Source organism: Eurosta solidaginis, chromosome 5 (assembly GCF_040869045.1).
Source record: "Eurosta solidaginis isolate ZX-2024a chromosome 5, ASM4086904v1, whole genome shotgun sequence".
NCBI classification, from domain to species: Eukaryota; Metazoa; Arthropoda; class Insecta; order Diptera; family Tephritidae; genus Eurosta; species Eurosta solidaginis.
This window is the reverse complement of record NC_090323.1, coordinates 237216215-237232247: the sequence shown is the minus strand read 5'-3', so window position 1 is coordinate 237232247 and position 16033 is coordinate 237216215. Positions and strand designations below refer to the sequence as shown.

Genomic DNA, 16033 nt, shown 5'->3' with positions numbered 1-16033 from the left:
TTAAGGCTAATATTTGCAAATTTATGGCTATCGCAAATGCTGCCAAAGCTGCGACTATGACCAGGCAATAATCAACTAACGGCGTTTTGAGGTGCAGGGGCTGGCCCATGGTACAATTACCAGGTAGAAGCATTAGCAAAAATGCAACCCTCCCGTGTATTTTGTTGTTGCCGCTGGAACATAAACTGTCAATCGGTCTTTCAATTTTTGTTGTCCAAAGTGATGGAAGAGGAAATGTCATTTGTAATTTTTGTCAACAAACCGAAAACTAAAACAGAAAATTAACTGGTAAATGTTGATTTTCTGCCCATAGATGAATATTTGCCGCTCACGAAATATATTCTTTCACACCGACGCAGCACACGCAGTTCGCAAAATTCCAATTAATACAATTAACATTGATTTAATGTCAATATTTGGCCATAAATTATATGGTCCAAAGGGTATTTGGGCACTTTATATACAGAGTGGATCTGGACAAGAGCGTGGTATACGTAGTGGTAATGTACCTGTACTGATTTGGTGCTGCATGTAGGCTATTTGCCTTAACAATTTGTAGTTATCTTTCTGATATTTGTTTTGGTTTTTAAGGAAAACGTGACCTACTGGCCGAATTGTATTCGGATTTAAGCCCAAAATATATTGGATTTACAACACCGCCAACAGGAACTGGTTCTGCATATAACGGTAGCGAAAGTGATGGGGGACTTCAAAAAAGAAGTACACGGCGCCGCGAATTGCTTATATATACTACAAGTCCAGATATAGGCGGTAGCGATAGTGAGCTTTTGACTGATGCAACGACTACGAGACGTACACGTAACCAGGCAGTATCGCCTTCACCGACTACATTAGCTGTAGCAAGTAAAAAGTTTATAAGTCCTATTGAGAAATTACTTGTGCAAAATTGTGAGACACAAAAGTAGTCCGTAAATGGATTAAATCGCATTGGACTTTTTGCTATAAAAGATATACCAGCGGTAAGAGCGCTTATCTCTAGCTTCAAATATATATTAAGAGTGTTAAAAGTTATTGTTTAAAATTTATTTTGTAGGACACAGAGCTTACCTTCAATTATCATTGGGCTGATCTGTTGGGTAATGAGATAAAAGTTTGTTTATGTGGTGCTGTTAAATGCGCTGGTGAAATTGGTGGCAAAACAAAAGAAGAAAGACCTTTTAAAGTGAGTTGTAACACAAAATTGCATAAATAATAAAAAAAGATAATATTCATTTTGGTTTTACAGGAGCATTCCACTATAACGGACGTCAGTAAGACAAAATCAGTTCATGAACGTAAAAGAAAACCCCTAAAAAGGTTGCGAAATCGCGTTGAGGAAGATAGTGGAAAAAAGATAATAAAAAACGTTCGGTAATTGTGCAGTTTAGGGGCCCCACCCTAAAATTTGTCCTTTTTTTTGAGTGAGGTATCAAAAGACGCGTATTCACGTCTAGATCAATAATCTGAAAGCGGAAGTTAACTTTTTTTACCCGTTCAAAAGATAATAACGAAAAACCGCCACGGTGATGCAAAATTTTTTTTGTGGGTACAACAGAACAACAACCATATGCAAATCGCCAACTTCAACTGCAAATATCTCCGGACAGAGATACAATTTTTCTTTTCCGCCTTGTTGTTGTTGTTGTTGTAGCGATACGGTTGCTCCCCGAAGGTTTAGGGAGTGATCGATGTGATGGTCCTTTGCCGTTTACAGATCCGGTACGCTCCGGTAACACAGCATCATTAGGGTGCTGGCCCGACCATCTCGGGAACGATTTATATGGCCACATTAAACCTTCAGGCAAATCCGGTATTTTAGTCGCCTCTTACGACAGGCATACCTACCGCGGGTATATTCTAACCCCCTGACCCGCTGGGCTCTTTTCCGCCTTCGGATTATTGTTCTCGAGATTAATACGCGTCTTTTGATACCTCACTCAAAAATCTTGGCCCAACTTTAGGGTGGGCCCCCAAACTGCACTACTACCAAACGTTCTTTGGTTAACGTGAAGATAGCTGAAGAAGTTCCAAATGCAACTAATACAAGCAGTGAAATGACAAATTTGGAAAAGCAAATTGAGGACAACACTACTGAAACGCCTACCGCTCATGACGAAAGGAATTATAATGCTGGTGTAAAGCCATAAAATTGCTGATGCGATGGAAAACATGAAATTGTACCTAGTATGAAGATTAATGAAAATGCAAGCTTACTATGTAGTAGGGCATGTTTTTCTTTCAATTATTTTTTGTTTGTGTAATTAATTCGAAGCTTCCTCACAAAATGTTTTTCTGAGTGTAAACATTAGATTGATATTTGTTATTAATATGTTTACATACTTTTTGATTTCACAATAAATTTAAAATATCACAATTTCATTTCACAGAAAGAATTTTTAATGTATTAATTCGTAAAATGTTTGAAAAAACTGCGAAATATGAAATTTTCACAACAATTTGCTCTAACAACCAGGAGGCTTTTGTATCAATTTAGGTTTTAGGCCGGATCTGGTATTGTTACCTGCTATGGCAAAAGTTCGGTTTTGAGTGTTTCCGTATCGGTTATACTACGGTTTTGGTTTCTTGTCATTCCCTTTTTTCTATGTATTGCCCTGAAAATAACCATAATTATAATAATATAATAATAAGGATATAAATAATCCAAAAGTAAATTTATCTAATATATAGAATTCTTCTGTCACGGTTTTAGAGGCTTAACTCCTCCGAAACGGCTGAACCGATTCTCATGAAATTTTGTGATCGTATTGGGTAGGTCTGAGAATCGGCCAACGTCTACCTTTTTTTCGCTACGTGCCTAGGGTCTTGAGAACAAAACGTGGACCCGGGTACCCCTAGAATGTGTTTATACAATATGGATATCAAATGAAAGCTGTTGATGAGTGCTATAGTACAGGATAATTTTCATACCCCTGGGTGACTAGGCTTTCGAGATATAGGCCAAAACGTGGACCCGGGTACCCCTAAAATGTGTGTGTATTATGGATATCAAATGAAAGCTGTTGCTGAGAGCTCTAAAGTTCAATGTTATATTCGGAGTCGCATCAACCTAGCAGAACTGATAAATATGCATGCGAAGCCGAAATAAAGACAAGAATTAATAATACCCACATACCTATTTACATACGTTCTATTCTATTTGCCTGAAATTTCGTATATAAATTTGCCTATATTAGTATTTACGATGCTTTTTTCCGGGAAGTATACCAGAGACGGACTGGGACTGGGATTAGGACTAGGACTGGGACTGAGACTGAGACTCGGAGTGGGACTGGGACTGAGACTCGGAATAGAACTGGAACAAAATACATACCACCCTCTGGGACTGGCAATAAGAGATGAAGAAGAAGGAGAAAAACTTGAGAAAAGAGAAAAGAGAGGAGACTGAGAAAGAGGTAGAATGAGTCGAAGATGGAGATAAAGCGAAAAAGACGGAGGGAGGAGTGAATAAAAAGATTAGGAAAAAGTGTAGAGGGGTAGGGCAGAGTTAGACGGAAAAAGCTTATTAAAATGTATGCAGATAGGCCAAATTTAGGGCAGAAAAACGTCTGCCGGGTCTGCTAGTAATATGTAAAACATAATTGTCTATCAAATTTTTCTCTTGGTGGCCCTGATAAGGGCCGTTTTGCGTAGGTATAATTGATTCGCAATTTTTTCTCTTTGGTGGTTAGTGGTAGCCCTGATAAGGGCCGTTTTTCGTATATATAGTTTTTCAATCACATTTTGGAATCATATTTGAATCAAATGTGTTTACTTTAGGTGATCAAAAATTTATAATAATTTTTCATTCTGCTTTCTGAATCTTGTATGAATATGTATGTTGACTGAATAATGAATTTTATACTTGTTGAAATTTTACTTTTCATTAAAAATCTTTGTTTTTCGCATACACATATTTTTTCATGAAGCTAAAAAAAAATATATAAAAATTTTATTATTTATGCAGAAGATATTCATTATTCAAGACAAAAATAATGTAATGCTGCTTGTGAACGAAGATTTCCCCAACCATTTCTCTCCTTCAGCTTCCCAGAAAATACATAATGATTGGACAATACATAGGTTGTGAGCTATTTGAACCCCAGGTAAGTGAAACTATCTTGACATACCTGGATACGGCTTCAACATCCCGCAGTCGCAGGTGTATATCGGTCAAGTTTGTTTGCGAGTTAGCTGTGGTTCGAATAGCTCACTTTTGCATGCTTTCTTCCCCTGATGAAATAAGATTATTATGTAGTATCCTATTTTGAATGAGATATGAAGAATAAATGCATTATAATGGCATTCCAAAATGATTCAATCAAATCTCAACCAAAACGATTGAAATATATTCACGAATATGATCAGAAAATGACTGTGAAAAGCAGTCAAATATTACTCTAAAACTATTAAAGCTCAATTTTACAATGATATCAAATATGAATAAAAAGCGTTTCGAAATAGGAATCATAAATGATTATTCAAGAATAATCACATTTATGGTACATTTTTCTCTAGACGATACGTTAATTTTCGAACAGAAAATGCTTTTAAATTTGAACATTTTTAATCATCTTGAGGTATGATATTTAAATATTTTTTGATCAAAACTTTCAATAAATACTGGGTGGGAACTATTTTGTTTTAATTTGTAATGTTGAATACATAAATGGTTTTAAGCCCAATCCCAAGTTCTATGCACAAATAAAAGCTATGGTACTTTACTCCTAAGTTCTACGCATGCCAATTAGTATATATACAATACAAGGTAACGGAAAACACTTACCACGTAGCAACATCTTCTGCATCTGTCCTTCTGTAAAAACAGACTCCACGGCAGACATTACGATGGCCGTGTTGGCAATATTTCCTTTCAATTTTTCATTCTCCTCACGTAGCTTAAGATTTTCCACCCTCAAGCGGGTAATTTCTGATTCCATTGCACACTGGAGTAATATTTCACTAAATAAATTAAATTTATATGAGGTATTAGAAAGACTAAAATGTAAAGTGAATAAACTACGGGAACTTACTGCGTCTGGGTTTCACAGCTTATTTGTTGAACATCATGTATATCCGTTTGTGTGCTGCAATTTTTCCGTGCCAAGTATTGGCTTTTCGCTCCAAACGTGTCACTTAAACAAAAAAAACCAAACATGTAGAAGGGACTTTATCAAATAACTTGCATATATTATCTTACTTTTCTTTCATATTAGAGATGAAAGGTTCACTTTGTAGCGGCGAAAGTATTGTCCGAAATTTTGGTAGATCACCGTAGGAATTACGGTTGGGGACGACGAGACAACTTTCGTTTTTAACAAACTCTTGATTAGTACTCCTAAGTCATAAATAAAATTATATTTCATTTTTTATCTTGCACCAATCGGGAAACTGAATACTTACATAAAAGCCGGTAAATATAGCGACGGAGTGGAGTTGGGCATCAAATTTACTCTTTGCGCTCCCACAATTAGGTCAGAGGCTTGAAAATGGAGCGAGCAAATGAAGCCGTTTTGCGGAAACTTAACGCCACAAGCCTTTTCCCAATTTTTTCTCTTCCTTGGATCTTGCGGGACTGTGAAAAGCTTCACACCCGCTTTCTCCCTTCTAATATTGCACAAACAACACTTTCCCATATTTAAATATGCACAAAACACAAGTAAATTCTGTTTTCTTTCTTTACAAAAATTTGCAAAACATTTAAAAACCACTGCGTATTAAGAAATTTTCACATCAAAAGTAAATAAACGAAAAATGTAAACATAAACAAAGTTTGACATTTTATGACCACCTTCGAATGAAAAAACATGTAAAATGCAACTCTGATGCTTTTACCTGGTAATTGTACCATGGGCTGGCCACTAACTAAGCGTTGCATAAATAAAAATTTAAATGGTTTGGTTTGATGAGGAGTTAGCACTTAGCTGGTTGTAGTTAAAGTTATGCCTAATTGAAATTAATTATCCAATGAAGTTCAGCCAACGGTATTTAAGAGCATAACTGGCAACTAGTCAGTTTATGTTTTTTGGCTTTGTACACATTTTTAGTCCTTTTTTGGATGTACCGTAATATTCATATCTCCCTTCCAGTTAAAAGCAAAGAGTTTTTGGCCTTTTTTGATTTTGAAAATGGGCTTTGAATAGAATCTAGATATCTATTGTGGGTCGATGTTGGTAATTTATTTAGGGCAGCCTTAAAAGAATAACTTCACCATTTTAATCGAAAAAGCTTCAATGAATTCCCAGGCAAACAATTTAATGACGCATAATTTGGCCATTTGGCATAACGACAATTAAAGCAGAATATGAAATAAACTTAAACCACTTCTCCTTATAGACGGATTAACCACAAGATATGGTGTTCAACGCAGAAAATTCCCCCTCAATAAACCTGTGGGATGTGTTTCTTTCACAGTGAAAATGGCCCTTAGTTCACTTCGGCAATCCTGAATCAGGTGACTGTGGACTTTCATTATTATCATTAACTGGAGTTTAGCCGCCTAAGTGATTTTAACCGTTTCGTAACAAGTCATGCCAGCTACCTTTTTTTCGGGATAGCTGACGCACATTGGTAGCATCAAGGAAGGTGTCAAGTTTTCCTCAACCTGTCTCTCCAAATCAATGGAGGTATCTAAATTTCTCCGCTTCTGAACTACAGTATCGACTGAAATACTTTCTTGGCCTTGCGTCTGTGTCCATTCGCATAACAAGACCTTGCCAGCGAAGACTTTGGGATTTTATTCGGTGCACTCGCTTCATACCTCCGTTAAGTTCATACAACTTATCATTATACCTCCTTCGATACTCGTCGTTTGCATCACAGTACAATACTCCAAAAGCCATCTCATCTTCTCTCGACACCATCCATGATTTCGACCTACACTTGAGGACAGTCATGATGAGCGACTGGTAGAGCGTGATTTTCGTTTGACGAGAAAGGAATTTAACTTTTAAATGCCTACTCACTTCAAAGTAGCTCATGTTGGCAAGATATATTCTCGGTTTAATTTTTTAGTTGGCATTGCTTTCGCTGTTAATGCAGGTTTCCAAATAGATGAAGTACTATACAATTTAAAATTTATATCTGTCAATATGAAGTGGCTGCTAAGGTGCGAATGTGCCGCACCTTCACATACGTGAAACTGCAACCTGTTGGGCACCATGACTTCATAGGCTAGCTGTTAGATGTCGAGATATCATGGTCACAGTGGAATCCTCAGCCGGCTAACCGATGTGATTCCTATTTTAAGCTAACACGAATTCGCTGAGGTGCGGTTCCCTGAAGTGAAATAAGGAGGAAATCTACTTCTATATCGACGGGTCCAAATAGACTGTGGCGCTAAAGCTAGTATTCTCTTGGTGGCGCTGAGCTATTGCTTTTAGTCTATCTTCATGACCCGTATTTCTCCACCGGAAATATTGGGTATAGAAAGGACCTGTAGAGTTCAGTCTGAAGACTCAGTATGAGAGTCTCAGATAAGCATTTACTGAACGAGTGAAGCAGCACCCGTGGCTGATGATTTCTCCAAGACCGTTAGTAACTGAAAGGAGATGCTTCATGCTGCTAAGAAACAGCTCTAGTAGATATGGGTTTGCAGGTACATATTGCCGGAATCTAAGAAGATTAGAAAATTACCAACCCAAAGGCGGTGAACATATAAAACCCGGGCAGCACTGTAACCAACTGACAACCCTCGCACTGGTTGCCATTTTGTGTGCTTCCGCAAATGAACGCAATCTTGTCGAAATCAGCAAACTCGCTTGCGGGAAGATTTACTGCGAATTTCTGGGATAGATCGACCATAATATCTACATGCACCATCGGATAAGCATTTGGTATCAATAGAGTTGTATTTCTGTAGGCTGCAGGCTCATTCCTGTCAACTAGAGGTTCCTCTAACTTCAGATACTTCCTCGCCCACAAATTTGAAGTGCTTCTAAAACCCAGTTTCAAACCAAGGTTTTAAGCAATCCTCTGAAATATTTTAATGATCGCTATTCCAAGAATCATGCTCTCAAACTCTGCGCTAGTTATGATCAGCGGTGTCATCATTTCCTGCGGAAGAAGTGTTCCTGCTGTCCAAATCGAGACTTCCCCGCTCCTAAATATTGTTGTTCGGTTCAGAAAGTACCGCGTATCAAATGCTCCTTCAAACATAGTTTGGGATAAGAGGTTTTGAGCCGCTTTACAGTGGTTTAAATTGAGTTGCAATAATGTCTTACGGCAGTCTGATTGCTTCACCCGTTATGGGCATATAAAAGTGCCAGCTGAGCGCTCGAGCAGTTCGCGGCCCTATGGAACTCTTCACCACATTTTCTGCAAAGTTTTGACCTATCTATAGCCTCTTTGCACTTTTGAGCTACATGTTAATAGCCACAGCATCTAGAGCAATATCTTTCTTGTTTCACCTCTCTTATTCGACAGGATAGCCATCCTACTCGTATTTATTGCAAATCTTCTTTAGCTGTTCTTAGTAGGTTTGATGTCATTCCCACGGGCTTTTAAATCACCGCCCCTCTTTATTTTTTGCAGTATGTCAACATTAGTAGCATTTTCTGCCTTGGCAATCAGGATTCCATCTGGCCCGGTTTTCATCATTTTCTCCTTACTCGCATTTTTGGGTTCGGCTTACTTGCTACTCTAGCCTCTTTTGAGCTTATGACTCCCTCGTGCTATTGCGTTATGTGCTTGGATGGGATGGTGTGCTTGATAACTTGTTTTCGTTTTTCGAGTTCTTCCTCGGTCTCTTTTCTGGGTGTAAGGGGGTATAATTGTCAATTATTGTAAATTGTAAGTCCTTTATCTCCATGAATGATTCGATGTACAATACTTTGATTACGGAGACTATGCGGCAATTTTCGCGGTGTACAATATTACGCCCTTTATGCACTCTATAAACACTATGACGACATACGGCACCTGCTAACACAGACAAGCATAAGCTGGCCTTAAGCCAAATCCGGAATCGGTAAATGCTTTTGCCAGGTCGCGTCCTGTGAATCCTGTTATAAATGAAGAGAGACACGACTCACCCTGGCGCAACTTCGTTCTGGATACTGTAGCAGGTTAAACTCTTACTTCTCCAGAATCAATCCCGACATACATAATGTATGTCCTGCATGTGATGTGTCCCCACATTACACCAATCATCTTTTCAATTGTAATGTGGAACCTACGCCTCTAACACCTCTCTCCCTATGATATCTGTGAGTGGTCGTGCCCATTGAATGGGGAACAGCACTGTTAACACAACAACAACAACGCGCTTTATATCTACCTCTATCTCTAACTCTAACTCTACCTCCACCTCTGATGATAATTTCTATGCATCATATCTCAATGAAAAGAAATTTCTCACGAATCTTAAAAAACTTGCTGAAAAAGTTGATTGCATAACATTTCGTTGTCAAAGTGTTTCTAAGCGTGTGCAACATGAAACTTTAGTAGGCATAAAATGAGCGCATAAAAATCTATTATTAACTTGATGTAGACACCACCTATGCCACATAAATAGTACTCGAGTCGAAAAACAAAACATAAAAGTCAATGCACATTTGTCTATTTAAAAAGTATTTAGGTATGTATGCAGATATATTCGTATACTTCCAACGTTTTACATGTCGCTTTGGGAACCACGTGAAAAATTTCTTTCGACCATTACCTATTTTACAGTCATTATTTTTGCAGCTAAAATTTGTGTCAGACAACCTAACGAGCAATCCGCATGCATATACTTTGGGCTCATATGCATAGGGCTGTGTATGCAGCATATGCTATGCCCTGCGGGAAAAATTTCAATTTTGTACAAATAAGTTGGTACTAATTTTTATACTCAGTTGAGCAGAGCTCACAGAGTATATTAAGTTTGATTGGATAACGGTTGGTTGTACAGGTATAAAGGAATCGAGATAGATATAGACTTCCATATATCAAAATCATCAGAATCGAAAAAAAATTTGATTGATCCATGCCCGTCCGTCCGTCCGTCCGTCTGTCCGTTAACACGATAACTTGAGTAAATTTTGAGGTATCTTGATGAAATTTGGTATGTAGGTTCCTGGGCACTCATCTCAGATCGCTATTTAAAATGAACGATATCGGACAATAACCACGCCCACTTTTTCGATATCGAAAATTTCGAAAAATCGAAAAAGTGCCATAATTCATTACCAAATACGGATTAAGCGATGAAACTTGGTAGGTGAGTTGAACTTATGATGCAGAATAGAAAACTAGTAAAATTTTGGACAATGGGCGTGGCACCGCCCACTTTTAAAATAAGGTAATTTAGAAGTTTCGCAAGCTGTAATTTGGCAGTCGTTGAAGATATCATGATGAAATTTGGCAGGAACGTTATTCTTATTACTGTATGTCTGCTTAATAAAACTTAGCAAAATCGGAGAAGGACCACGCCCACTTTTGAAAAATTTTTTTTTTTAAATTCAAATTTAAAAAAAAAGTTAATATCTTTACAGTATATAAGTAAATTATGTCAACATTCAACTCCAGTAATGATATGTTGCAACAAAATACAAAAATAAAAGAAAATTTCAAAATGGGCGTGGCTCCGCCCTTTTTCATTTAATTTGTCTAGGATACTTTTAATGCCATAAGTCGAACAAAAATTTACCAATCCTTGTGAAATTTGGTAGAGGCTTAGATTCTAGGATGGTAACTGTTTTCTGTGAAAAAGGGCGAAATCGGTTGAAGCCACGCCCAGTTTTTATACACAGTCGACCATCTGTCCTTCCGCTCGGCCGTTAACACGATAACTTGAGCAAAAATCTATATATCCTTACTAAACTCAGTTCGTATTGGTGTAAAAAATGGCCGAAATCCGACTATGACCATGCCCACTTTTTCGATATCGAAAATTACAAAAAATGAAAAAAATGCCATAATTATATACCAAATACGAAAAAAGGGATGAAACATGGTAATTGTATTGGTCTATTGACGCAAAATATAACTTTAGAAAAAAACTTGGTAAAATGGGTGTGACACCTACCATATTAAGTAGAAGAAAATGAAAAAGTTTTGCAGGGCGAAATCAAAAGCCCTTGCAATCTTGGAAGGAATACTGTTCGTGGTATTACATATATAAATAAATTAGCGGTAGCCGACAGATGATGTTCTGGATCACCCTGGTCCACATTTTGGTCGATATCTCGAAAACGCCTTCACATATACAACTAAGGGCCACTCCCTTTTAAAACCCTCATTAATACCTTTAATTTGATACCCATATCGTACAAACACATTCTAATAAGTCTAGAGTAACCCCTGGTCCACCTTTATGGCGATATCCCTAACTGGCGTCCATCTATAGAACTATGGCCCACTTCCTCTTAAAATACTCTTTATTACCTTCCATTTGATACACATGTCATACAAACACATTCCAGGGTTACCCTAGGTTCTTTTTACAACATGGTGATTTTCCCTTACTTTGTCTCCACAGCTCTCAACTGAGTATGTAATGTTCGGTTACACCCGAACTTAGCCTTCCTTACTTGTTTAAGTAGTAAATGTGTGAAAAAAATCATATCGTGACTTAAATTTCCTACATCGCTTTTTCAATCATCTTCAATTCTCATCATTCAGCACAAATAACTTGAAAGTAATCTAAGCCTAAGGCGTAAACTTCAAAGTGCAATGAGAAATACAATGAATAAGATAAAAAATGATGAACAACAATTGACGCACATGACTGAAACATTTTTATTGGAGAATTTTTCTCGATAACATGAAAAAAAAAAAAATTTGTACTTGGCGTGATTAACCTCCGAAGATATTTGTGGACCAGCTTTTCGTCCAATTTGCGTTGTGCTCTTTTTAACTTTTTCCAACAAATTGGCGACACACGTCCCGTATATGTTTTATACCAACTCCGAAGAGCAGCTGCAATTTTACTGCCGAGTGGCGACTTTGCCTTGAAAAACTTGTTTCTAATTAGTTGAAAAAAAGTTTTTCTAAATTTTCGATGTTGCTTTGCTCGGGACTTGAATCGAGGACGTTCGGTGTGGTAGGGGTCACGCTAATATCACACCACGATTGACGCCGAAAGTGTGAAGTCACTCTGTTATTTTTGCCATTTTTTTCCAAAGAAGGAAAATGGGTACTTTTTAGATTATATAGGTATGTTGAGTACAATAGTGTGAACCGTCAGGTTCAACGTGGTCATAACAAATCGTATCCGAAATGGTTGCGCTAGTTCCAATAATGCCAGTTCTCGAAAGCACCAGCGCTATTCTCGGCAAGGGACCATACACATTGATCACACTGCTAAAACGGATAGTGTCTTTATCTATAATCATATAATCAACAAGTTAAAATCGTTATGTTAAAGTGAACAGTTGATAGCATTAATTTAATGTGGAGCCCTATACCTAGATTTTAGCTCGTCAAGTTTTTAGAGAAGAAGATCTTTAAAACTATCTTTTGTAGTATCCACAGACCCTTTATGCATTATTTTTAATGGCAAAAGCTTGCATGAAGATTTGAGGCAAAAGCTTCCTATGGCTTCACTTAATTTTACGGTCTAATCTCACTGTGTATCCTAGACTTGGTATCAGCCGAGTCGACGCTGTAAGTTACAACATGATCAAACATAACAACTACAATAATCAAAGACCAATTCATAGATTCTTCAACCCAATTGTCAACTTCACCTCCCCGTTGTGAATTATGCCTTTTAGCAGGCGAGGATTTGGCGATCACAAGTTCCGCACGAAGAGGGGAGTTGGATGATCTAGAAGGTTCAACGTTATCATATCAAATCATAGCCGCCATAGTCGGGCTAGTCCCTTAATGGTGCCATTTTCCGGAACGTACCCGATCAATTTTCGGAAATACTTCGATAAGACTTCGAACATTTTTTCGCGGATTAATATGCAGTTAGAGTCAGTCAATCTCTATTATAATGCAACCCAAGTACGATAAAAAACGAAATCTCCTCGTAAAGCCCCACGTTACACTAAGAAAACTCTGCTCTCTTCTTCTAACTGGCTGAGCGGAAGTGGTCACCCGTGGCTTGTGCGTACAACGGGCCCCGCCTTTTAGGTTATCTCGCCCGTGTCGAAGCTAAGTGGAAGGCTCGCCACCCTATTGCTACCCAACACCTTCCCTTCAGCCCTAGCTTTAGCCAAGCCGGTTCTACGACTGCGAAGTGGCAGTGTAGCGCTGGTCCACGTCTCCTATATTTAATGTGCCAACATGGGATAGGTAATATTCAGCGAGCCAGTCGATAGTACTAGCCGAGGGGAAGGGGTGTTAACATGGCACTGCTCACCCTTTCTTTCGGGAGGAGCTGACCGCGCAGTTTAGGTCGTTTCGGTCATGTTAAGTGGTCAAGTTAAGTGAGAGGGGGCCCCCGGCTTGAGGCCACTTAACCGTGGACCAATGCGTGACTTAAGACGGTCATTGTGCCTTTGTGAAACACTTCCCCTCAACACATGGATCGGCCTACAGGTTTTTGGATAGTGAAACTCCACCTTCAATCCGCCACCGTCCAGTTAGAAAGATCGTGGTGGGCAAGGAGTGATGTGGTACTACTTCCTGAGTGGCAGAGGGACTGTCATGGTACTGGTCACAGTTGTTGCTGCAAGCACCTTTTATGGTATTTTACTCGTGTCCAAACTGATGCGTGAGCTCAGAGGGCTACTGTTGTGCCTTCATGGTGCACTTTCTCTCAGCTCATGGATCGGCGTATGATGTTCCCGCTAGTATGATTCCGCTTTCCATCCCGACACTGAAGGCAGTGGTTTCCGGCGAATTAGCCAGCACTAACCGACATTTTTCGCAAGTAGCGACCCCGAAACCATTACATGAAGAGCAACCATTGTGGAAGATATCGTTGTAGGTAATAACTCCGAGCTCGCTCATCTGGAAGGCTTATCTCCACAGCTGCTCATTATCAGCAACGCTTCCTTTGGCTCTGCCACTGGCATGTGCTCTATCGCTTTACGGTTGCTGTTGGTCGCCCCGTCGCTCAGCTGTTGCCCAAGCTACACCCTCTGTTGCTACAACTGTTGTCCGATTGCCGTAGGGGTAATTTCCGCCAATTACACTCTCTTGGTACTACTGAAAGCTGCTCCCCTCCTAACACCTCAAGCCGTATGCGTGTATATCTTTATATTATTATTGCGTTTTTATGCGGTGGCGGTTTCTAAGATCCCTACTTAACCTTAGATCGAATGAATGTTACCTCAGCCTTTTACAAAACCCACCTAACGGAGTTATATAGTGTACCATTTTATTTCAACTACTAAAGGTGAGTCGTCGGATGATATTTATCAACTCATCCAAGCCTGCTTAATCAAGCTCAACTATTTGCTCTCTGTTTTCAACCCCGATCTCTAACATTTTGGATCAATGATACAATTTCCCTACGGGGTGTTTTCGTCCCGTTTACAAAGCGCGTGTGACTCACTTGAAATTGAATGACCAAAATGAAACTGCAGCACAGCAGCAACAATAAAATAACAACAAACAATGGAAAATAAACAAATACGAGTTCAAAGCACGAAAAACAAATAAAAAAGCGTTAAGCGAATAGCGCGCTCGATCTTTACGCTCAATGAGTAAGCAGGCATTTGGTGGTAGCGTAGCACATTTGGCTAACTGTGGCGTCACACTTTATGAAGCATTCTATCTTTGCTATTGAATACGAAACACCAACTGCTATGTGTAATATCTTTTTAGGCCACCTGGAACGGTGTAACATTTGGTCGGTTCGTTGCACGCAAATGCAATGCGAGTGCAAATGGGGACTCATTGTGTGACACATTGTTGGAAATTTGTATTTCCGGCTAAATAATAGTCAGCCAAACCACAACGTCAACATTAACGTCGACAGTCGCAATTTCAGTTCGCCGTTATTATTGCAGTTTCATTTGGGCTCACTTGCACACGTGCGCATTGCACCATGAGAGTCTTTGTGGACGCTATGTGCTGCTACTGAGTAATTTGCGCATGAGCCATAAACATTTTTAGCACTTCATGGGAAACTTAGATATGAAAATAAAATTACCTTATTTGGACTTTATCTTAGTTTTCCGGCTTATGCAGCAGCGTTCGAAGTGGTGTGCTTTTTTTGAACTTTTTTTTGCGAACTTTCCTTTTTTTGGTGAATACTTCTAGATATGAATTTCCTTACAGAATTAAATCTTCTAAAATTATGGTCAAGCTTTCCTTTTTTGTATCCAGTTACGGTTAGAGCATCATGGGCTTCATAAGCGTCTCGATTAAATAAGCGGACTGTGAAAATCGCCGTTCGGCTCAACATTGTTTTTCCTGTAGGAATCAGGCCCATACATAGGACCATTTCTAGTTTCCCTCAACGCCTGACAGAGGTTTTGAGCATTTTTTAAACTATGTAGCGTTTTGAGCTCGGCAAATTTCCCTTTTTTTTTCTTTCACGTTTCGCAGTATACATTACTCCTCTACTTGGTATATAGAATAGTAAAGTCGACGACCCAGAGGTTAGACGTGGTGTTCCGCGCCCTTAGAAAATATAGCTTTTCATTGTTTTTAAGCGTTATAGCTTTAAGTATATTGACAACGACCAATGATATAAGGTCTATACATATACATATGTATATACTTAGCGCGATTTACCTCCGAGGATATTTAGGCCGAGATCCTCTACCAATTTGCGTCGTGCTCCCTTTAATTTTTTCTACAAATTCGCGGGATGGGACTTACATGTTTTATTTCGACTCCGGAATCTGCAAGACAGATGAATTTTCACTGAGAAGCTTTTCATGGCAGTAATGCACTAGCAGTGTTTGCCAAATCTGTGTTTGAAAAACTGTTTTCCAAATTTTGATGTTACTTTGCTCTGTAGTTGATCCCAGGACCCTCGGCGTGATAGGTGGAGCACGCTACCACCACAAAACGGCGGCCTCTAGGTCTATGTGAATCTAAATAGACGTTTAAAATTTTAGAAATGCGGTTTCTTCCGGTACTACTTGGGGCCTTTTATTTCAGGTGCTAAAGGAGATGTTATATAAATGATGCTAATAGAGGCCAGCCG

The 16033-nt window shown here is 38.9% G+C and overlaps 2 protein-coding genes across 6 annotated transcripts in view; both read left to right on the top strand.

Annotated features, from left to right (window-relative positions):
• The window catches only part of LOC137252877 (uncharacterized), a 155493-nt gene extending 153114 nt beyond the window's left edge, over positions 1 to 2379 (top strand). Inside the window, exons 1-5 of one of the 4 annotated variants that reach the window (XM_067788999.1) lie at positions 236 to 288; positions 360 to 500; positions 592 to 980; positions 1055 to 1183; positions 1247 to 2379. In XM_067788999.1, coding sequence (XP_067645100.1) covers positions 407 to 500; positions 592 to 926 — 429 coding nt within the window. In that variant the 5' untranslated portion in view covers positions 236 to 288; positions 360 to 406 and the 3' untranslated portion in view covers positions 927 to 980; positions 1055 to 1183; positions 1247 to 2379. The other 3 variants (XM_067789000.1, XR_010953679.1, XM_067788998.1) reach the window with 3 other exon arrangements.
• The window catches only part of LOC137252876 (capon-like protein), a 682759-nt gene that overhangs the window by 145244 nt on the left and 521482 nt on the right, over positions 1 to 16033 (top strand). The window lies entirely within an intron of this gene.